This window comes from Eublepharis macularius, chromosome 7, assembly GCF_028583425.1.
Source record: "Eublepharis macularius isolate TG4126 chromosome 7, MPM_Emac_v1.0, whole genome shotgun sequence".
NCBI lineage: Eukaryota > Metazoa > Chordata > Lepidosauria > Squamata > Eublepharidae > Eublepharis > Eublepharis macularius.
Window position 1 is genome coordinate 130,762,576 of NC_072796.1, and position 24,033 is coordinate 130,786,608.

General features: G+C 44.7%; 1 protein-coding gene across 1 annotated transcript in view; it reads left to right on the plus strand.

Annotated features, from left to right (window-relative positions):
* The window catches only part of TG (thyroglobulin), a 224,437-nt gene extending 202,770 nt beyond the window's left edge, over positions 1 to 21,667 (plus strand). Inside the window, exons 47-49 of the mRNA XM_054985907.1 lie at positions 16,377 to 16,517; positions 18,418 to 18,611; positions 21,072 to 21,667. Coding sequence (XP_054841882.1) covers positions 16,377 to 16,517; positions 18,418 to 18,611; positions 21,072 to 21,184 — 448 coding nt within the window. The 3' untranslated portion in view covers positions 21,185 to 21,667. The remainder of the gene's footprint in view (positions 1 to 16,376; positions 16,518 to 18,417; positions 18,612 to 21,071) is intronic.
* The last annotated feature ends 2,366 nt before the right edge of the window (positions 21,668 to 24,033 follow it).

Here is a 24,033-nt window from a genome sequence, read left to right on the forward strand (position 1 = left end):
ATGTGCAAGACAAAATGTCTCATCTCTTTGAGCTCAGAGGTGCAACAGACTGAACTGCATGCAAAGTCCCCGCTTTGCCACTGAGCTTTTGTCCTTCCCAAGACTTCTGCTCGCTCATGGCAATTGCAAACTCATTCTCTCGATTACAGAACAGAAACAACCCTTGAAGGGTTTCAAAGTTTTTAAAGCAACAGAAAAGGTACCCCCAGATCAAGTCGTTCCCGGTAACTTGCTACGGGATGTGTTATCATCACTCTGTGAGTTTTCATATGTCCACGCCACGTCATTGGCTGCTTCTCATGGGAGCAGGGGAGCTCACTGTGAAATCATGTCATGCAGCATGTTTCATTGAACCTTAGGGAAGGGGATTCGACATGAGTGTGCCATTTGTGATGTTTCCTGGGGGTCATTTCCTTGTCTTGTCTCCTATTGTGCTAAACAGGGCAATATCTTGCTTCTTCTCTCTCCTGCCTTATTCACTCTTCTACAAGATGTAGTCAGATAGCAAGGATCCTATCTCTATCTCTCCACTTCACTCTCAAAGTATGTATTTCTTAAATAAACTTTTTGGCCTCTTTAATCAGCACAGCGTAACTTCTCTGCTCTGTTTGCACTCCGCTAATATTGTGAGTGCGTGTGGCAGCAGAAAGGGGGAAGATTCTCCTTCTCTGCACTGTTTTTGCAGGGGGGGGAATGTTGGGAGAAAGACAGGAGCTCTCCCTCCCCCGGCAGCAGCTTTCTGAACCCATTTGCATGTTCCTCAGACTTAAGAATGGGGCACCTTATACATTCAGGAATCATGTATTTTATTTTGTGTTGTTATTCAAACAGCTCTTCGAGTTTCCTCTGACAATCTCATTGTTCTAGCCGCAGCACACAGAGCAGTGACTTGTGGAAGATGGAGTTCTGGTGGCTTCTTTTCACCCAGCTCTCCATTAAGAATTTTTTTTCCTAAACGATTCCAAGTGGTATGGAAATGAACCATGTCAAATAAAAAATAATCTGAGCGTGTTTACTCCAGCTAAACAGTGAGTGTTGTTTTTCCCAAGCATATTAGAGCTAACAGTTTTCCCATCTCTGACAAGTGGACCAAGATTTTAAAAGCACTGCTCCAAATACTACTTTTCTTACTTGCTTTGAAAAGAGCAAATTTGATGCAGCCAAATGAATTAACTACCCTTCTAAAAAAACACACTCTGTGGAATCTTTATGTTTGTTCAGTACTGTTTGACGTCTTTTTGTTCCACTAGCTTCCATTTCCACTCAGAGTTATTTTCTTTTGCCCTCACTGTCCCCAGACTCTTTTGCCCTCACTGACCCAACTCTTTTGCCCTCACTGACCCCAGTCTCTTTTGCCCTCACTGACCCCAGTCTCTTTGCCCTCACTGACCCCAGTCTCTTTTGCCCTCACTGTCCTCAGTCTCTTTTGCCTTCTGTTGAATCTAATTGACAGTGGCAGCCCCTGTGATTTTGTACAGATGTGTCTATAACAGCAGCCCATCAGCTGCAGCATTGTGATGACACAATTGGTAAAATCACATGAGTTATCACAGGCAATTTGTGTCTGTGGCCAAGAGAGCAATCTCCCTCCTCCCCAGTGGTGACATCAACCAGCAGCTGCCATTGCCAGAATGAAAATATATTCTCAACTGTCAAAAATTGGTGAAAAGAGGGGTGTTTCAGCACAAAAATGAACACAGAACTACAACTGAGAGCCACACCCTGTATCTCTACTAGTGGGGGGCTATTTCCACCAGTGTAACAGGGCAGATGCTTTATACAGATTCCCCTCCCACTGCGGACTCCCAGATTTCACTCAGCATTGTTCCTTGGGGGCCCCATTTCAAGGGGGAGAGCAAGACAGCAGTGACAGCCAGTTTGGTGTAGTGGCTAAGAGTGGCAGGACTCTAATCTGGAGAGCCAGGTTTGATTCCCCATTCCTCCACTTGAAGCCAGCTGGGTGACCTTGGGTGAGTCACAGCTCTCTCAGAGCTCTTTCACCTCACAAGGTGTTTGTTGTGGGGATAATAATAATAATATACTTTGTAAACCGCTCTGAGTGGGCATTAAGTTGTCCTGAAGGGTGGTATATAAATTGAATGTTGTTGTTGTTAATCTGGAGAGCCAGGTTTGATTCCCCACTCCTCCTCTTGAAGTAAGCTGGGAGACCCTGGGTCAGTCACAGCTCTCTCAGAGCTCTCTCGGCCCCACCCACCTCACAAGGTGATTACTGTGGGGATAATTATTATGCACTTTGTAAACTGCTCTGAGTGGGCCTTAAGTTGTCCTGAAGGACGGTAGATAAATCGAATGTTATTATGAGAGAAGGGAGCAAGAAAGTCTGTTCCTTTTGCTGAGTGCCATTGAGATCACTTTGGACCCAAGCCTAGGCAAATTGTTGGCGCATCCTACCAAAATGAAGGTGAAGGCAAGACAACCGCTCTCTCCTCCGCTCTGTCTTTTCATGTCAGGCACTTGCTCCTTCCTGACTCCTCTAATCAGAAATGCTTCCTCTAGCTCCTCCGGGACCAAATCCACATTCTCCACATACTTGCAAATTAGCCAACTGTCTCCCAAGTGGGTTCCTCAGTTCCTGTTTACCTATTTTGCAGCCAAGTGTGTCAATGCATTCCACGGGACGCTTTGGGTAGTAGTACAAAAGGGAATCGGCCGGAGGGATGAAGCCTGCGGAGTCACATGGCAAAAGTTGCATTCATGGAGAGTGCCCCCTCCCCTTGCACAATTTTGCAGCAAGGAGGGGGAGGTGGAAACTCCCCATATTATCTATCTCCTTCCTCAAGAACAGAGGCATGTTAAATACATTAAAGGCTCAACTCAAGCGAGCTCCCCTCCACCAGTCTGGTATGGATTGGTATCACCCACATTTTTTTCTAGTCGTAGTTAAGTGGCCTCAAGCAACGACTCCACATTTTTCAGTACTCCAAAGGGATTATTCAATGATATTATGGTTAGCCGATGGATCAGTGATGGAGCGTATGCTTTGTGTGCGTAAAATCCCCCAAATTTCATCTCCTGCATCTCTCGGTTAAAAGATTTAATGTTCCAGGGCTGGGAAATCCCCTCTGTCTGCGACCTGGGAGAACCACATCCAATGGTATGCTTGAGTATAGACAACATTGGGCTGACATTCAAAAGTTCTTTCTCAATTCACCACTTCCTTTTTTACACAAATAGCATATTTGGCATTGATTCCGGGCTTTTCCATCCGTGCACTCATTCACCTGTTTCAAGCGGCCTCTACTTTTGTACATGAACCCTATCATCCCCTTGTCTGCATGGCGAGTCTCAGAGCCAAGCTACAAGTGACGCCTTACACAGGTTGGACACTTGTCAGCTTACCTCAAGTTTTCATGGGAAATGTAGGCGTCCTTGTTTTACAGCTTGGCTCTCCATTACAGTTGCAAGACCAGGATGCCTACATTTCCCATCAAAACTTGATGGAAGTTGACTAGTGTCCAACCTGGGTCAGGCGTCACTTGTAGCTTGGCTCTCAGTCGATCACCAAGGGTCCTGAGACAATACAATTTAGAGCATACATAAGGTCTCAGGGGTCTTGCATCAGGGAATCTAACAGTGGGCAGTCACTGTGCAATTAAGGCAGCTTGCCTGGGTAGTGGGGGAGCTTTGTTGGTGCAGTGCCACCATAACAGGATGGCCAGAGGGTAGTATTGCAGTTACCAGCTCAACATAGATCAAGTGACACAAGTGTGTGTGTTATGTGTCATCCAGTTGCCTCTGGCCTATGACAACCCTATGAATGATAGACCTCCAAAACATCCTATCATTAACAGACTTGTTCAGATCTTGCAAAGTGCAGGACGTGGCTTCTTTTATTGAGTCAAACCATCTCGTTTTCGGTCTTCCTCTTTTCCTACTGCCTTCCACTTTTCCTAGCAATACTGACTTTTCCAGATAAACTTGTCTTCTCACAAGTGACACAAGATGCCAGTAGAATTCCAGGTGTTCCTAGAAATGTTTGGCCCTGGTCTGTCTTCTTTCAACAGCTCCTCCCCTTGAACTGGCCAGACATGAGGGCTTCTTGATTGCCTGCTTGTCTCCAGGCCATGAGCCCTGATTGTAGTAAATTAATCTTTGCTCTCTTTCCAGTATATTTTTATCTTCCAAGGAGCATGGGCCTCCCATGCACATTTTATCCCCACAACTTCTCTTTGGGGTATTTTAGGCTCAGAGAGTGTGACTAGCCCAATAAACTTCATGGTTGCAGGAGAATTTTATACCCAAGTGTCTCAGGTCATAGTCCAACCTCTACACACTGGCTCTAATTTATAACCTTTGAGATTGCTGCCCTCTATTCTGATCTTTTGGTTCCTTCTAATTTGTACTTTAACATAAATGTTAAGGTTTTTTTAGAGATAGTCAGATTTAATATCTTCAAGTGCTCCTCAAATTCTCTTTGTGTAGAGCTCAAATGTTTGTGTATGTGTTGAAAAAAGACACATTAAATCTGGAACAGAGGGAATGAGGCTGTTCCCACACATCCTTAAAGGGACGTACCACTCACTGAACGCTGGCGGCTTTTCCCTGTGACTCCAGACATCTTGGTTTTCAAAATGGTTGCAGGCTGTTTGGCTTCTGTTCCTTCGGTGCCTTTTCTGGGACCGTGGGAAAGTGTGGTCCCAGAACAGGCGCCGAAAAAACAGAAGCCAAACATCCTGCAACCATTTTGAAAATGGAGATATCTGGTGTCAAGGGGAAAAGCTGCCAGCTTTCGGTAAGTGAGCCGTCCTTTTAAGGATGAGTGGAAATGGCTATGATTTAACTACAGATTTTCTAGATCTCTCTCTCTCTCTCTGTATCCATGTTATCTATTCTGTACCTATAAAGGTAAAGGTAGTCCCCTGTGCAAGCACCAAGTCATTACTGACCCATGGGGGGACGTCGCACCACGACGTTTTCTTGGCAGACTTTTTACAGGGTGGTTTGCCATTGCCTTCCCCAGTCATCTACACTTTACCCCCAGGAAACTGGGTACTCATTTTACCGACCTCGGAAGGATGGAAGGCTGAGTCAACCTTGAGCTTCCGCCAGGATCGAACTCAGGTCATGAGCAGAGCTTGGGCTGCAGTACTGCAGCTTACCACTCTGCGCCACTGGGCTCTTATACCTGTAAACAGACATATATACGTGGCAGGGTCTGATACTCAGAAAATAGTATATATGAAAAGCCTATAGGTAGCCATTACAAATGGATTGCAAGTAAGTCACCAGAATTTCTTAGTGCAGTTATGCAGTATACCTTACATGTGGTAAAATTCTTCCAAGCTTGGCATCGACCGTGTTTTGGTTTTAGTCAAGTTTTGGCTTGAATGAAGGATATAATGCCCAGCCAGCTTTGCACAAATACAGAACACAGATGCTGGCTTCTCCCTTTCCTCTCTAATTGCTTTCACTGAACTGCAGCCTGAAACTAAATAAGGATTCTAAGACCCCATTCACAATATTGCTTTGCTGTGGCATGATCTAATTATTCCACAGACCTCATATGAACACTGGAATCATGAGGATAAGACCAGACTTATTATTCCTTCCCACCTAACAAGCCTTATTCAGGCAGTTCATATGCTGGGCAGACCTTGACATATGTATGCTATAATGTCATGCTGTCTCACCACTGGAAAGTAGATCCCATGCAGCTAATAATAAGGAGGGGGCTGTGATTCAAAGGTAGATCATCTGATTGGCCTGCAGAAGATCCCAGGTTCAATTCCCGGCATCTCTAGTTGAAAAGATCAGGCAGAATGTGATGTGAAGGACCTCCACCTGAGATCCTGGAGAGCTGCTGCCAGTCAGAGTAGACAATACTGACCTTGCTGTTGTGATGGCCTGATTTTGTATAAGACAGCTTCATTGGTTCAATGTATGGACGGCCCTAATAAAGCAGAGAGTATGAAGATTGTGGGTTGGATCCAGACTTGCGGGCCTCAAAAACTGGCCTCAACCAGGGTTGCTGACCCCAGCTAACAAGCAGCAGGAGAAATCAGAGGGCAAGCACAAGAGATTCAGTGTTGCAGTAATGTACAACGTTACTTCTGGTGCAAAACCGGAAGTGACGTCATTGTGTTGGAGTGACACTTTAGGACTCAGCCAAAGCTCTTTGGTTAAGTCCTAGAGTTTTGAATGAATGCATTGCCTCCTGCTGGAGCAATGCTATCACTTCTGGTTTCATGACTAGACATGGGCACGAACATTTAAAAAAATGAACATGGTGTTCATTGTTCGTTACCATCGACTAACAAGGAACAACGAACATTGATGAACACGATCCTGTTCACAAACATGTTCGTTGTTCGTTGTTTGTGGGGGCCAGCAGGCTCTCCTCCAGCCATCAAGATCCCTACTGCACCACTCCCAGAAACCTGACCTGAGCAGGCAGCAGGAAATGTACCAATACTAAATAATAGCTTGGCCCTAGAGCCTGGCAGCAGCCCTGGAACTTGAAGGGGTAGATCCCTACCGCACCACTCATCCCCATTTCCCCCTTCTGCCCATTGAGTGTTAATGGGGAAATGTGGTTGAAGCCAGGTGGTCTCTCTAATCTCAGCTGTTCAAGTATGTCTTATTTTGCTTTTCACCAGTTCCCTTTCTCTATAGAACAAGGCAGTTAAGCTCTACATATGCATAGTTATGAGAGCTCCCCTAGATGAGACCAAGTTGTGGATTTGGGAGTACCTATGTTAGGACAAGTGAAAGGCAGAAGGAAAAGAGGAAGACCTAAAACAAGATGGCTTGACTCAATAAAAGAAGCCACGTGCTCCAGTTTGCAGGATCTGAGCAAGTCTGTTAATGATAGGACGTTTTGGAGTTCTTTCATTCATAGGGTTGCCACAGGTTGGAGGTGACTTGATGGCACATAACACACACACACATTTCAAATCTCACTTCCAGCCACAAGATGGCATTTGCCAAGCTTTTCTCTGCCCCTGTTCTGCAATGTGAGACTCATACAAACCTAAACTGCAGGGTCATTGCAGGGATTACTGGGAATTGCAAAGTGCTTTGAGCCCTTTTTACAAGCAGTGTGTACATTAAGCACTGAGTTTATTACTACAGACCTTGGGGGCAATTGGGGGATGAAAAATTGCCCTGGTGTCCAAACCAAATCCAGATAAGTGGCTGATTCAGTTGCCTTGAAGCATCTCCTTCTCTTTGGCTGTCCGTTTGCATCTCGGCGACAAAACCAATTCCGCTCAGGAAGCATAGGGGATTATTCTACTTCTTCGTATAATTTGTTTAATATATGATCAGGAAACTTGGTCAAAGCTGCAAAAAGATGCAGAAAGGAAAGAGCTTTCTCCAGAGGATATCAACAAAATTCCATCCACACATTAAAAGGACCCTGTGGCCTCCCTTGCGTGCCACTCTGTTCTGGTTATCAACTGTAATACAGTTGGCTAGACATCGTAATCCTTCTCGGACTCCCATATTTCTGTCTCAGGAGACCCATTTTAGAAAGCTGTGCCTGTTGTGATCACAGTCCTTCTTGGACATTTAAGAATTTATGGGGGCTGGACAGAGAGGGATGTGTGGCCTTCTTGTACCCTTTGTGTGCTCAGGATTTTAAAGGACAAAATAGTAAGAGTCCGGTAGCACCTTTAAGACTAACCAACTTTATTGTAGCATACGCTTTCGAGAGATGCATGCATTTGACGAAGAGAGCTGTGGGAAAAGGAGTGATAAAAAGACCAAATCCTTATTTTTATGCTACAATAAAGTTGGTTAGTCTTAAAGGTGCTACCGGACTCTTTACTAGTTTGCTGCTACAGACTAACATGGCTAACTCCTCTAGATAAAGGACAAAAATCCCTTTTTCCGCTAGGATTCATAGTATCTGGGATTAGAATTGAATTGAGCCCAGGGGGGCTTCTAACTGGCACATCGGCATTGTGTGCCCTCCACTCCCTTCTGTTCCACTTGCTATCCCGCCCCCCCTTTCTGCACAAAGTACAAGTAACCATAAGAGAGGGACTAGCAAACGTTGTGCTGGGAAACATTGTTCAGCAAGGGTGCAATCTGGAAATGAGTTTTTTTTTTTAAAAAAAGTCTCCTCTGAGTCTTCTACTCACTCTCAGAGGAGTCTGTCCACTGCATCTCTTCCTGATGTATTGTTCTGGCATTGCTGCTTTCTTTTAGCAATGGGGGGGGGGGAATTAAGAAAGGAAATTGGATGTATGCTGCTGCTAGTACACATTTTAAATTTTCATCAAGAAATAATTTAAGTCAAAGCTGATTTAGGCTTCCTATATGAAAGCTGTCTAAGGGTACTTCAAGCTAATCACAAGGGCTAGAAACTTTAAGTAATGGGACATGTCCGCCAGAGGTGAACTTGGTGACAGCTATCTACAGAGCTTCCTCATTAGGGCTGTCAGGGCTCTTATTAGCAAGAGATCTCATGCTAGCAGTCTTCTACCATCCAGTGCTGCTTGGTGGACTGTGAGGAGAAATGGGAGGGGGGATTGCTGGCAACTTTGTGATGTCAAGTCTAGTGTGACACAGAAGTGACATCACTCCATAGTGGCTCTGCTCTAGCATTTGCCTAAATCTCTGTGGTTAAACCCAGGGCTCATTTTGAGGGAGAACACACAGGAACACAGTTCCAGCAGTTCCCCAAAGAGGTCACATGGCAGGTGGCCCCTCTCACCTGACTCTTGGCCATTTTGGGCCCATTTCGGCCTGGATCAGGGCCGAAATGGCCTGGATCGGGCCTCTGACGGGCGGTGGATCACTCTCCCGCTCATAAGTGGCCCGATCCTGACCATTTTGGGGCCCCCTTTCAGCCATTTTCAGCCCCTTTTTGCCATTTTGGATCCAATTTTGGCCCTGAATGGCCAGGATTGGGTCCAAAACAGCCAGAATAGGTGATGTCAGGGGGTGTAGCATATGCAGATCAGTTATACTAATGACACACTTCTGGTGATGGCAAGAGGTGTGGCATATGCTAATAAGTTATGCTAATGAGTTCCTCCAGCTCTTTTTTTAACGAAATGACCCCTGGTTAAACCAGAGAGTTTTGGGTGACTGCTAGAGCTTTGCCCCATGTGATGACATCTGGAATGTGCTGGAAGTAACATCAGGGGCCCCACCAGAAGTGACATCATGGCATTGCTGGAAAGCTACCCCCTGGCAAATCTTCCACCAGGCAGGCAACTCTATTTCTTGGTGGCAACACCAGGGCCATTACTGCACGGCTTAACTCAACCCGGAACGCTGTGCAACATGCCAAAAAAAGCGGAAGATTGCATTTTCTCGCATGAGTTTTGCGCGATGTTGCGCAACGTCGCACAAAACCCGTGCGAGAAAGCGCGATCTTCCGTGGGTTTTTTGGCATGTTGCGCAGCATTCCAGGTTGAGTTAAGCCGTGCGGAAATGGCCCAGATTTCTGGACTGGCTTTCCACTTCAGGCTTCCCGGCATCTGCTTTATTCTTCTCACAGCCAAGCCTCATGGTTTTATCCCATTTATTTTCATGTTCTGTGGCCTTGTTCCTGATTGCTGCCTCTGTTTGGGATTGTTGTTAGATTGCTGTGGCATTTTGGAGGAGTTATGTGCAGCTGGGATGGTTTTAATGTCAGGGATGCTCATTTTTATTGCTGATTTTACTGTGTTGCTTTTACTGATTGCTACGGGGTTTAAAGTGTGGCATGGATATTACTCTCTGCCTGAAACAAGCCTCTGGAGAAACAGTCTCTGAAAGCATCAAATAAATAAAACCAAGCCCCTGTGGTTGTTTTACCTCCTGAAAATGTCTGGAGTGGGGATCGAGGTGATTTTATAGATTTCGCTAGAAGACTTCACTCTGGGAATAGTTAAAAAGGGATTGACGTGCATCCACTGAGAGCTTGGAGAAGCTGCCTGGAATTCTCCTCAGGCCTGAACTGATTCCTGGAGCTGAAAGATCAGCACCTCCGAGAGGTCTTTGGCAATCCGGCCAAGACCCAAGTCAACCCTCTCAGCAAATGGATTTTGCAACAGAACAGTTCCCGGGGCTGCCTTCTGAGTGGCTCCATATGATCTTTCCCTCCTAGAGACCTGTCCCAACTTTCTTCCCTTTCTCTGGTTCTGCCGTTGGCTCTCTGGTTGCCCTGCCTGTTTGCTAATCTGCTGCCATGCGCAGCTTGCTTCTCCATCATCTTTCTTTCCTCCGGCTTCATCCACATTCTGTTCCGCTCTTTGCAGCTCATTGATTCTGGGATTGACTGAATCTCCCAGTCTGGCTTCCAAGATTCAGCGAAGATGGAACTAATGACTCATTCTTAGCCATCCGTCAACAAACGTTCATCATTATATTTCAAAGCACAGCCTTTTTTTATAACAAAGGAAAGACAGCAGGAATCAGTCATCTCTTTGGTACATCTCATTCCATCCCAGCTACTTTCCTAAGCATCCCAAAGAATTAGGATTGCTTTCTGATATCTTAGAACACTTTCGCGACTGTTACAACAAAGCATATGATTTTCTGCCTTTAGATGACGACATAAGCTTTTATCAGATTATAGCGTTCCCTGCTGGGTTTGATTGCTTAAAAATAATTTAAACCAAAAGTATTCTCAAGATCAAATGCAGAGGGAGGAGTGCCTTAAAATGAGATCACAGAAGGCTAAACAATGAGGCTTGGAAAATAGTTTATGGGGGAAAGAACTTTGGTTAGGAGACCTCTCATATGGACTGAAAATGCTGACCATTGATAACCAGAGAATAATCTCCGAGTGAAGTAATATTAAAAGTCATGTTCACAGGCTGCGGGATGTAAGAAGAATAACAGTGCTTGCTGAATGTTTATCCAGTAATTTTCCTAGGTATGCAAAATATTCACATGCATAACTGTCGTAAATCTTTCAACAGCCTTGTCCAGCAGGCATCCTTATATATTCCTCATGGAGTGATAAGAGAGAGCAACTAAAATAGCAGCTAGCGAGATCAGCTGCCCCTGTGCTTGGCCTAGTTCCGAAAGCTCCATCAGTGATACATGCAGTGAACTAGAAGGCTGGTTTCTGTATGCATTTTGTTCATTGCCATAATTGATTTAGTGAATTTTCGCCCTGTCCTTTCTTCACGTATTCTCCCATAGCCTGCCTGTTATCAATTCCATGTGCAGTTGCCATACATTAATTCAAATCATTGCTCCACCTAGCTCAGTATCATCTATTCTAACTGGCAGCTGCTCTACAAAATCTCAGCCAATGATGGTCTTTCCCGGGGACTAGATCTGGAACCTTTTAATGCAAAACGTGCTTTACCGCTAAGCTATGATCCCAAAAGAAGGGTGATCATCCCCTAGTGCGGTGCAATGATTAGAATGCTAGATCAGCTTCGGGGAGACCAAGATTCAGAACCCAACTTGGCATGAAATTCATTGAGTGACTTTGGACCAGCCATTTTCAAGGAGGCAAAAAGGGGAGGACTATCACCTCCGTAGCATTCTTATGAGAGTGGGGCCATGGCTCATGGTAGAACATCTACTATATGAGCAGATGGTCTCATGTTCAGTCTTCAGATTCGTCTCCAATAAAAAGGATCAGGTAGTACCGAGAATGCAATGATCCTCCCGCATAAATTTTATCACAGCTTAAGGAGCCTTCCTCCAAACTGCGGTTCTTTCTCAAATAGATGGCCCTGACCTGGATAGCCCAGGTGAACCTGATCTCGTCAGATCTTAGAAGCTAAGCAGGGTTGGCTATGGTTAGTAATTGGATGGGAGACCTCCAACAAAGACCAGAGTTGCAGAGGCAGGCAATGGCAAGCCACCTCTCTTAGTCTCTTGCCTTGAAAACCCCACCAGGGGTCGCCATAAGTCAGCTATGACTTGAGGGTGGGATTTCATTTCATTCATAAATTCGTGATTCACTTAGATTGGAGGAAGCCTTCTTAAATTGGAGAAGGGTTTCAAACTGAGCCAGGAGAAAGGGTGGGGTATAAATATGACAATTATTTAACTTTGCTAGTAGAATGGTAGGTGAAGGGTAGTATCCATTCCAGTAAATGAAGTGGAAGACTTCTGGCTGAGATCCTGGACAGCCTCTACCAGTCAGAGAAAATATTAATAATAATAATAACACTGCTCTTATATACCACTGTTCTAGACAGATTAGTGGCCCATTCAAAGCAGTGAACAAAGTCAGTGTTATCGTTATCCCCACAATAGAGCTGAGGAGCTGGGCTGAGAGGAGTGGCTTACCCAAGACCACCCACTGAGCTCATGGCAGTAGTGGAAGTCGAACCAGCAGAGTGCAGATTCGCATCCCAACTACTTCACTACTATGCTACAGCAGCTCTCAATAATAACAATAACATCATCAACAACAACAATAATCCGAATCAGGTTGCCAAGCTGATTCATTGGTCATTGAGAAAAAAATATAATCTGCCAGTATCAAAGAATTCATGGGAACATCAGGTGGAAAAGGTGTTAGAAAATGATCAAGTCAAGATCTTGTGGGATTTCAAAATACGACACCTTGAACACAATACACTTGACCAGACATAACAGTTATGGAAAATCGAAAAGTCTGGATAATCGACATTGCGATTCCAGGGGATGCCAGAGTCAAAGAAAAAGAACAAGAAAAAAATGATTAAATATCGAGATCTGGCAGGAGAAACCACCCGACTATGGAAGAAGAATGCAACAGTAGTCCCCATTGTCATCGGGGCACTGGGAGCTATTTAAAAAAAAATTGCAACTTATATGGGAAAACTGCAGCTTTCTGATATAACACCTACAGAACTGCAAAAGATGGCATTACTTGGAACAGCGTACATATTGCCTACCTATCCCTGGCTGATACTTAGGTCTCTGGAGGAAACTTGTATCAGCTCAGTAAGGCCAATCAATGATAACATGTGATCTTTATTTATTATTGATTGTGCTGCGTGTAATTTGAATAATAATAATAATAGTCATAATAATACCACCACCTTTCTGGACATATTATTGCCCCACTCATAGCGGTGAACGAAGTCAGTATAATTATTATCCTCACAATACAGCTGGGGAGTTGGGGCTGAGAGGGAGTGGGTTACCCAAGGCCACTTGCTGAGCTCATGGCAGTCATGGGATTCAAACCAGCAGAGTGCTGATTTGCATCCCAGCTACTTAACCACTATGCTACAGCAGCTCTGTATCCAGAGTAGACAATACAGCTCTGTATAGTATCTGACTCAGTACAAGGCAGGCTCATGTATTTGGGCTTCCTGTTTCCATCTGGCTACCCACTGATGGAAACAAGAGGGACTTGGGTCAGATTCTGGAGATCAGTTCTTCCAACATCACAGTTTCTGCTGCAGTTTTTCTGCACTGGGTTATATTGGAGCTGAACTTGTCTTAATGATATGAATGCTAGGAGCCTCCACTCCTGCACCCAGTCTCTTCTTTAAGCCCTCACTATTTATGACAAACATTGCTGTAATGTAGGGGGGAAAACTAACCACATTATTGTTAAGGCAGAATTATTGAGCCCTGATCCAGCTTAATCCTTATGCAAACATTCAGAGAGGGGGAAAATGCTTTAAACTTTTTTTTCCAGGTCTTTTTGGTGAATTGCTGGTAAATAGTTCAGTTTCCAGATGTAAAGCATTATCAAGTTTTTAGGGCTGGAACTGAGGACTGAAAGGCCAAAGTTGTCTTGCATTTTATGGGAAATATGCATTTGAGGGATATTTATATTCTTTAGGGGAATGTTGCGCTGCTGTTTTTCTTGATTGGGAGAAGCCATTGCAGAACACACAGTTTGCATGCAAAAGATTCCAAGTTCAGTCCCTGGACTTCCTCTGCCTGAGGGCCAAACTACAAGTGACGAATGACAGAGGTTGGACACTTGTCAGCTTCCCTCAAGTTTTGATGGGAAATGTAGGCAGCTTGGCGGAATGTTGGACAAGTGACAGTTGAAAAGTCCATTGGACAGCAGTCGGAGAGCCAAGCTGCAAGACCAGGATGCCTACATTTCCCATCAAAACTTGAGGAAAGCTGACAAGTGTCCAACCTGTGTCATTCCTCACTTGTAGCTTGGCCCAGAGACTCTGCTGAGCATCTCCAGTAGACTGCGCATTGAGCTAGACGGACCAACGATCAGACTCAGTATAAGGCAGCCTCGTTGGGTCTTCATGTAAGGGTGTTTATTTGCACTTGTGGTCCCCCTACCTGCACTCCCATCATTGATCATCTGCACTACCTCACCACCATTGGCTAAGAATCCACACAATATGGCCTTTGGCGTAAGATCAGTAGTGGGTTGCATATTCAAACTGTCTCCTCTTCCACTCAAGAACAACCAAGGAGGACATTGGCTTGGATCCCGGCTAGATGGTTCCACATGCACAAGGATTTCTGCCCATGGGGCATGATTTCCCCTCCTCCCCTGGCAGCCCTAAATACTCTCAAAATCCTCTTCTATGGGGGAGGGGACCCCTGGGAACAGAATTCTAGGGGGTGTTTCGGGCTGCTGCAGTGGGAGGAGGTGGGGAAATCATGGGCTGTGTGTGGAAATCCTTGTGCTCACAGAAATATCTACTCTGGATTCCAGCTTGTTGGTTTGTATCCTATCACATGGTTCCAGTAACAGAAGGGCTTCCATTGTGCGTGTGTTCTTGGGGAATTTCCAACTCCCAAGTGAGCCTGATCTCATCAGATCTCAGAAGCTAAGCAGGGTCGGCCTTGGTTAGTAATTGGATGGGAGACCTCCAAGGGAGACCAGGGCTGCTAAGCAGAGACAGTCAATGGCAAACCATCTCTTGCCATGAAAACCTCACCAGGGGTCACCATAAGCCATCTATGACTTGAGGGCACTCTCCACCACCACTCTTCACAATGCAGACTCTCACTCTGCCCTCTACACTCTTCATAGGGGTCTGCTGACTTCCAGGCACAACATTTGGGGGGGAGGGCTGAGTGGCTTGTGGCAGGCAGAGGAATCAGAAAGGCCACACTCCATTCATGAATGTTATTGGATACAAGCCCTCGCTTCCCATTCAGGCTGCTCTCCCATGATACCTTGCTCACTTAAGGGCTAGCAGGTTATGGTTTCTTACCCATTAGGGGACATAAGGTGGAAAGTTTCTGCAACTACCTTCCCCCAGTTAAAGTTTTTGACATCTTCATACATCTGTGTGTGTTATGTGCCATCAAGTCACCTCCGACCTGTGGCAATCCTGTGAATGAAAAACCTCCACAATGGCCTATCATTAACAGACTTTCTCAGATCCTGCAAACTGGAGCACGTGGCTTCTTTTATTGAGTCAAGCCATTTCGTTTTAGGTCTTCCTCTTTTCCTGCTGCCGTCCACTTTTCCTAGCAATACTGACTTTTCTAGAGAATCTTGTCTTCTCATAATGTGACCAAAGTACGATAGCCTCAGTTTTGTCATTTTAGCTTCTAGGGAGAATTCGGGCTTGATTTGATCTAGTACTCTCTTATTTGTCTATTTGGCTGCCCACGGTATCTGCAAAACTCTCCTCCAGCACCGCATTTCAAATGAATCAGTTTTATTCCTTTCAGCTTTCTTCATTGTTCAACTTTCACATCCACACACAGTAATGTGGAACACCGTAGTCTGGATTATTTTGATCTTGGTTCCCAGAAAGACATCTTTATCTTTAAGTATCTTTTCTAGCTCCCTCACAGCTGCTCTTCCGAGTCTCAATCTTCTTCTGATTTCTTCATTGCAGTCTCCCTTTTGGTTGATGATTGAACCAAGGAATAGAAAATCTTGAACTATTTCCTCATTGTCAGCTTTAAAATTGTGTAATTCCTCAGTGGTCACTTCCTTTGTCTTCTTGATCTCCAGCTAGCTGTTATCCTGCTTTGGCACTTCCTTCTTTAACTAATCTCCTTTAACTGATCTCTTACCTTGAAAACCCATACATCTAGTCTGGGGGAAATTAATTTTTTGGGAAGAAACACATCTTTGGGAAAAAAGGGAGAGGAAATACCAGTGGCCAAATGCAAATCAATAAGAGAGGGTGTCGGACTGTGGGTCTGGTTGCCGTATTATCTAATGAATGGATTAACCACTACCCTGCTCTGGGATTAACTACCATGAATTTTATTGTAGATCAGTGCCTCCGGAACATCTTGCAAAATATTTTCTTCTGAGCTTTCTCACATATGGAGACACCTGTAGCATTAATCTCACCCTTTTCTTTTATAGGCTTCCTGAAGACCTGGAAATCCAGTTGGTTTCTAAGGCTCTTCTGATCAAGTCTGTTCTTCATAATTATATGGCCACCATTCCATGCAACCTGATTTCTTTCTTTTCCCCTTCCAAAATAAGCACAGTAATTATGTTATTTAATACTTTCTCTCTCTCGGTTTCTTTCTTTAAAAACTGTTTGCTTTGTTTTCAGTTCAAGCCAGGAGCTCTCGCCGGATATTCAGTATTTTTTTGGATTGCCCTTCTACCCCCAATACGGAAACCGATACAGTCTGGAAGAGAAGACTCTTTCCTTGGCCGTAATGCAGTACCTGGCCAACTTCATAAGATCTGGGTGAGTATTAAGTTAATAGCTGTGCGTTAGAAGGCTTGCGTGCACGACAGAACTGGATGCCTCCGTCCAAAACCATCTGCATGCAACCAGCCAAGCTGCTCTTCAGGAGATCTCAAAGGATCTCAAGATCAGATTCCAAAACATCAGCTTGGAAAGAAGTACCCAAGGCATCCCAGCACACAGAGTCTCTCTACACAAGACATCTGACGCATGAAGAACATGTGTGGAGAGATGCAATATTTGCTGGGAAGGATAGTTTAAAAAGACAGAGCTAGCAGCAGGGCAAAGGCTTTGCTGTACACTGGAGTTGTCTGAAGGGGCCTATTATAACCTCTCCAGGTCCAAGCCCAGCTCTGGAAGGCAACTCCAGCCCGTTTCCATTCCTCGTTGCCCTCTGGTTGTGATCCTACACAGTTTTAGACTGGAGAGGTGAAATTGACAGAGCCGTCCAGGAGGCAAAGATGAAATTGACAAACCCTCTGAGGAATGATCTCTGCAGGCTCTGTCTTTTAAAGTACGCTTCCAGGCTAACATTGCATCTCCTTACACTTGACAAACACACACCAAGGTGTCTCGTGTAGAAACTCACTGCCTCTTTCTATTGGCCATGCCTTGGGTTACTAACACTCTTCCGCACTGCAACCCCTTCAGGCTTCTTTATACAGCACAGAAAGACACATATGCTTAATAGGTTTTCACAAACTCTCACTCTTCTGAGAGTTTTGAAAGTTCTAATTTCCCAAACTCTCACAGTCTCATGAACATTTGGGAAGCTCTGTTCATCTTGTATATCTTACAACATTGTGTTTAAAGTGGCCTGGAGAGGAGTGAGGCGGGAAGGGGCAATTGCTGCAATAGTTCCTGGGTGTTGGAGAGGAGAGAGGGGGTGAGGAGGGTGAGGCAAGGGTGGTATGAAGGATGCTACTTCCCGAAATCTACAACTTGAGGCCACTGGCTCACTTTAACTCCTTATAAAACTGTTTCTGTGCTTACCTGCTCCACCTTCATAGATGTCTTCCATACAGTGTCAAAAAGAGTCCAGTAGCACCTTTAAGACTAACCAACTTTACTGTAGCACAAGCTTTCGAGAATCACAGTTCTCTTCATCAGATGCATCTGACGAAGAGAACTGTGGTTCTCAAAAGCTTGTGCTACAGTAAAGTTGGTTAGTCTTAAAGGTGCTACTGGACTCTTTTCGATTTTGCTACTGCAGACTAACATGGCTAACTCCTCTGGATCTATTCCGTACAGTGTGGTTGCGATTAAAGCAGGCTAGCCAAACCAAAGTGCACTGTGCTGCAAGACAGTTCAGCTGGTTTGCTAGATACATTTTTTTGGCCCTGATCTGCTGCTGATGAACTTTTCAGTGAGTTCCAATAAAGTGGAACAAATGAAAGCCAGACCGGAGTGAGTCAAAACACAACAAATCAAATTCCAATTGAAGGAGATGTCCTGCAGACGCGTTGCTCGCCCAGCTCAGGGTGTGGTTGGTCGGGCCATGTGCTGTCTGCTATGTGCTGCTTGGTACAATGCTGGGAATTTACTGCAGGACTGGCAGGTGAGCCAGAGCCCTCGTGGGGGGTTGGGAGGTGGGTTGAGGACGCTGGGAGACAAGGGCTACAGAGTCTGGAGTGCCGGTTGCTACTGTCCCTGGACATCTATCAGCACACATTGGATTAAATTTTAGGGGAAAGATGAAGCTGCTAATAAGCTTGCAGTCTTCAGTCACATTGCTGGGTTAGAATCTAAACACAAACTGGGAATCCCACCATTTGCCCGTTCCAGTCAATGTCAGTAGAGCAAAGAAGAACAAGTTTGTGCTTTGAGGTCTGAGTCACATTTGCATAGCTGTTGACACTACAGTTGGGTATCTAATAGCTGTTCCTGTTCTTTTCTGCAGAAATCCTAACAGGCCTTATGCATTCTCAAGAAAAGCAACTGGTCACGCAGTACCCTGGCCTATGTTCCGAGCAGATACCGGTGGAGATAATTATAAAGAATTCACTGCTTCTCTAAAGAACCGCAAAGAGTTGAGAAAAGCCGAATGCTCGTTCTGGTCTGATTACGTCAAGACGCTCAAAGCTTCTTCAGGCTGTAAGTGCAATCACTGTGCACGAACCTTGCCATGTGACAACGTGCACAAAGGATGTGTCATTTCTGTTTTTAGGACATGAAGTTATATGGTCTGATCCATCTCTTCATTGGTGGGAGGGACCCTAGTAGACATTTTATGGTGCCGTTTCTGGGGTGGGGGGGAGCTTCAGGGATGTTTCTACAGTTGCCAAACTCCAGGTGGGGCCTGGAAATCTCCCAGAATTACAACTGATCTCCAGACTACAGAGATTAGTTCCCCTGGAGAAAATGGCTGCTTTGGAGGGTGGACTCTACGGCATCCTGCCCTGCTGTGGTCCCTTCCCTCCCAAAATTCCACCCTCCCCAGGCTCCATCCCCAAATCTCCAGGAATTTCCCAACCTTAACTGTTTCATCCTTTTGTGAGAGTCACACACAGGTCCGCCAGTTGCAAGTGGTAGTCAGGTGCGTTGCCGCATGCCTGGCCCATTGCATGTCTCACCGCTGGCTAGCTGTGGTAGATGCTATGAGAATTCCTTCTGTGAACTGTGAGCATGAAGAGAGATGGATTTGTTCCTCTAGAAGCCAGTAACTATTTAGAAAGGAACCTTGCAAGCTTTTGAACCTGAAGGTTCTAGGCAACCTATTCGTGATGATGCAACCTCAGATTTAAGAATTCTGAAACTACAAGTGGGGGACCCACAAGGACTTGCAGGAGGCATCCCATTTTCCTCTCCCCTACCATGTCCTCTTTCCCTTCCCTGTCCCCTATAGACTATCCCCCTTTTTCTACTTCCTTCTCTCTTCCCACCCACTTTTGTCTGCCCTCATCTTCACACATTCCACCAGCAGCCTCTCCCCTATGGCTCAGTTGCATGGTGGAGAATCTGCAAGGACTTGTGGAGGGTACTTCACTTTTCTCTGTATCCCCTTCCCAAAACCATTCCCTTTTTCCCTCCTCCTGGCCCCCTCCATAAGCTCACCTTTCCCTGCATCCTGCTCGCCTTCAAACCCACTAAACAACTTATCTCTTGCCTGTCCCCCGTTTTCATCTCTTATTTATTAATTTGCTTCATTTGTTTACTGCCTTTCTCCACAATGGGCACCCAGAGCAGCTTACATCATTCTCCTTGCCTCCAGGTTATCCTCACAACAACCCTGAGAGGTGGGTTAGGCTGAAAGTGTGTGACCAAAGTCACCCAGTGAGATTCCACAGCAGAGAGGGGATTTAAACCTGGGTCTCCCACATCCTACTCTGAAACTCTCAACACCACAGTACACTGGCTTTTTTGGGGGGGGGGGGGTGCTGTTGAACAATGGCAAGCAACCAGGTCTGAGTGAGTCACATGGTATCCAGTTGCCCGGTGGTTGCTTCTGGGCCTGACTCCAATAAGTTCTTCATCAAAGGCCAAAAGAGCCCTGGATACAGCCATGCCCCCCTCTCCTGACTTTTATTGACAGAAACCAAGCCTAGAATACTGGCCAATGGTTGCCTAGCATTTCCAACAGCAACTGAGGGCATCTGTCATGTGTGCCTGCCTGCAGTACACGCCATGAGTATGTTATATGCAACCTATTGGTCCTCTGACATTATGCAGAGTTCTGAGTGCCATTCAATGCCTGTTATTTGGGAGTTCCATTTCTGCGGCCAATGGCCTTGAGACCAGATGCAGCCAGTCTGAAATGTATCTTCCCTGAGAACAAGGATGATTTCATTCCCAGGTTGCTATTGTTGCTTATCGTAGTCCAAACTCTGATACTTTTTGTCTCTGGCGTTTGCGCCAGAATTCCAACAGGCTACTAATCTGGGGGTGGGACCTTAACCTAGAACTAACCATGCTTTCCCTCAATACATCACTTCTGCCAATTTCACTGTCTGAGCACCTTGAACCTGATAGATCTCTAATAAGTTACTTCAACCAATGCACCTGTGTGATTGCTGTGGAGAACCTGGGGATCTACTTGCCAAGGACTGACATCATCTGATTCTTAAAACTATAGGAGCTTTACTAATCATTCTTGAGTTTTAAACCCCTCCCGATATATATATATATATTTAGACTTCAGATTTTTCTGCAAATCTGGGGCATTTTTCAGGTATGTCAGAAGATCTGTCTTGTCCATTCATGGCTCCATTCTTCGGATTTAAGTATCCTCAGATCAGGGCCGCATGGCTATTAGTATATCAGATGCTTTACCCAATAACTGCGGCAGCGTTTCACTTGGAATGTATGTTGAGCAAATGCACAGGCAATTGAACTGGCGTTACATGACCTATCGTTTCTGCAATGCAGTCTGTGGTCAGGCTATTAAATGACAGCAAACCAGCCACAGAGTGTTCTCAGACGGCTGCCTAACATATTTACATGGATGGATAATTCGTGAAGCATATTGGAGGGAAGCTTATTACCTCAGCGAAGAATTGTTGCTGTCTGTGATTTTTGTTGATTGATGTCTCTCTTTTTTTGGCATTATAATTTCAGGCAGAAGAGATCAGCCAATCACAAGCAAAGCGAGCGACCCATTGGCTGGAGAATCCGTTCCTAAATCCACTCAGACAAAGCCTCCAGAAGAGAAGGTGGCCTACAGCAAATAGAACATTTCATTTTCATCTTTTTTTGGACTCTTTGCATATTCCACAATAGAGAGACCAACACCTCCATATCTGTGCAGATTATTAAAATTTCCAGTTTTGCCTTCGTGCAAAAACAGGCAAGATTGTTAAAAGTGTGTCTTGTGTCAGGAGATGGCTCCATCCATGGGAGGAAATTACCGTCATTAGCCAAACAGATCCGAGGGATCCAGTGCAGGAGATCTACAATGTTGAACAGAAAATTCTCAAAGTGTACAAAATTAGGAGCTACATGACAAAGGTCCAGATTTCCTTGCCAACACAACTGCATGCCTTTCAAAATCTGACAAAAGGGAACACTTGTTTATTCAACAAAGAGTTCAGAGAAGGGTAGCGAGCCGGGCAACCGCATGATCCGTTTCCATGGGGTTTGCTGAAATGCTCTTCTGAAACATTTTTGAAATGATAACTTCAAAAGATGCACTTCCTCACACCATCACAATTCATTTTCTCATTTATAGCTTAACAGGTTTATAGTGTAATCCTAAGCAGAGTTACTCCAGTCTAAGCCCATTGATTTCAATGGGCTTAGACTGGAGTAAGGATTTCTGCGTAGGATTTCACTATTTGTCCCTGAAAGTGTTTGGGATTGCAGCCCATGGCGTAATTTAGTCCTTTTTTTCAAACTGTCCCTATAGCCTCAAAATGTTAAAAATTCAGGATGTGCCAGAAAATTCATATCCCATTTCTGATTCTGTTGTGCCTGCAAAAATTTGTCAGGGAACCTTCAGTAGCCGTTGCATATTCGGTAGACATTCGCAACCTGTACACAGGATGAAAAAATAGATACGGCAACTGTTCAGTTGGTATAGTGGAAGGATGTGGAGTTGTGCTAGACCATTTTGAATCTTGCCTGTTGCCGTGATGGCTTAGTGCAGACAAAACTCAAAGTTATAAGGCTTGCAAGTAATCTATCTGACAAATGTTTTTGCGTGTTTGCCCGTATTCGGCTATATTTAGTAGCATGAAAATAGTTTTCAATAAAGTTGCAAAAACTTTTTTGGGAAGATTTATTTCTTACACCCCCTCACTTTGGCAGGTCTATAAACCAAATGTTTTCACTCTGTCTTCAGCCCCAGAGCCTTCTCCTCCAACAGTAAAATGGGCTGTAAATTCAGCATAGCACATGGTTCCAACATTACAGTATCTTCCAGAAATCAGCATAACAGTTGTGTATATATTCACTGATCTCCACAATCCTACCTCCATTCAAATCCAGAGGCTGAGCTCAAAGTTGGCTGATAGAGAGAGGGGGGTGAGGTCTTCGCTCAGGAGTAGAGCATCTGCTTTGCAGGCAGAAGTTCCGAGGTTCAATCCTCTTAGAAGATATACTCCCCACTTTTTCTCCTCAGAGACCCAAAATGGCTTGCAGCAATAGGATAAAACCATCAAAATGCAATAAAGCCAGTGGAAAAACACAAGATAAAAAATAACCGGCTGTGTCTTGGGCCAGTCCTGGAGGCCAGCTTATCCAAGGCCACAGACTAAGAGTCTCTACGTGAGACATTTTACATGAGAACGCTCAAGTGTAGAGAGACACAATGTTAGCCGGGAAGTGTAGTTTAAAAAGACAGAGCCAAAGGCTCTGTCGATTCCACCTCTCTACAGAACCCACAAAGATCGCTCCTCAGAGGGTTTCCTGAAGGAGTGGTGAAATTGACAAATCCTTCAGGGAGGCGAAGAGGAAATTAACAAACCCTCTGAAAAGTGATCTTTGCCAGCTCTGTAGAGAGGTGAAACTAAGCTTCCCAGCTAGCATTGTGTCTTCCTACACTTGAGCATTCTCGTGTAAGATGTCTTGTGCAGAGAGACTCTAAGAATTGCAGAAACCAGATCTCATGCCTCTGGTTACATACAAAAAAAAACACAAACCGGAGAGCAATGAAAATCGTAATATATATAGAATTATTTAATTAAAGTGCAAAGGTGCAAAATTGTGCAAGATGCTATGCAAGATTCATTCAGTTATACTAGATAATTCACAGAATTTACTCCAAACCAGGGAAGTCTGTCGCAAAAAACAGTCACTGATTCATATAAATACACAATCAAGAATGGAGAGTGCACAATCAGGGGAAAGGCAGTCCATGTGTCCAGAAATGGAATTAATAAGACAAAACTAGCCGACGGGCATCAGCTGTTGTTCTCAATTCCCGTTTCGGTTCTTCTTCTTCCAGGGCTAGTATTCATGGGTCCACAAATGCCATCTCTCCTCACTCCCCACGATTAATTTCAAACGCAATATAGTCGACAGATCTGTCGACTATATTGCGTTTGAAATTAATCGTGGGGAGTGAGGAGAGATGGCATTTGTGGACCCATGAATACTAGCCCTGGAAGAAGAAGAACCGAAACGGGAATTGAGAACAACAGCTGATGCCCGTCGGCTAGTTTTGTCTTATTAATTCCATTTCTGGACACATGGACTGCCTTTCCCCTGATTGTGCACTCTCCATTCTTGATTGTGTATTTATATGAATCAGTGACTGTTTTTTGCGACAGACTTCCCTGGTTTGGAGTAAATTCTGTGAATTATCTAGTATAACTGAATGAATCTTGCATAGCATCTTGCACAATTTTGCACCTTTGCACTTTAATTAAATAATTCTATATATATTACGATTTTCATTGCTCTCCGGTTTGTGTTTTTTCCGTGCTGTTCCGGGAGCTTCCCTTTCGTTGTTGTCTGGTTACATACAAAGCTTCATACCTCTAGACCTGAAAAACAAACAAAAGCTTAGCTTCAGATGTTGCAGCTGGCGGCAGCATCACTCCCAATCTGCCCTCCCTGCTCCCTAGCATCTCCAGTTAAA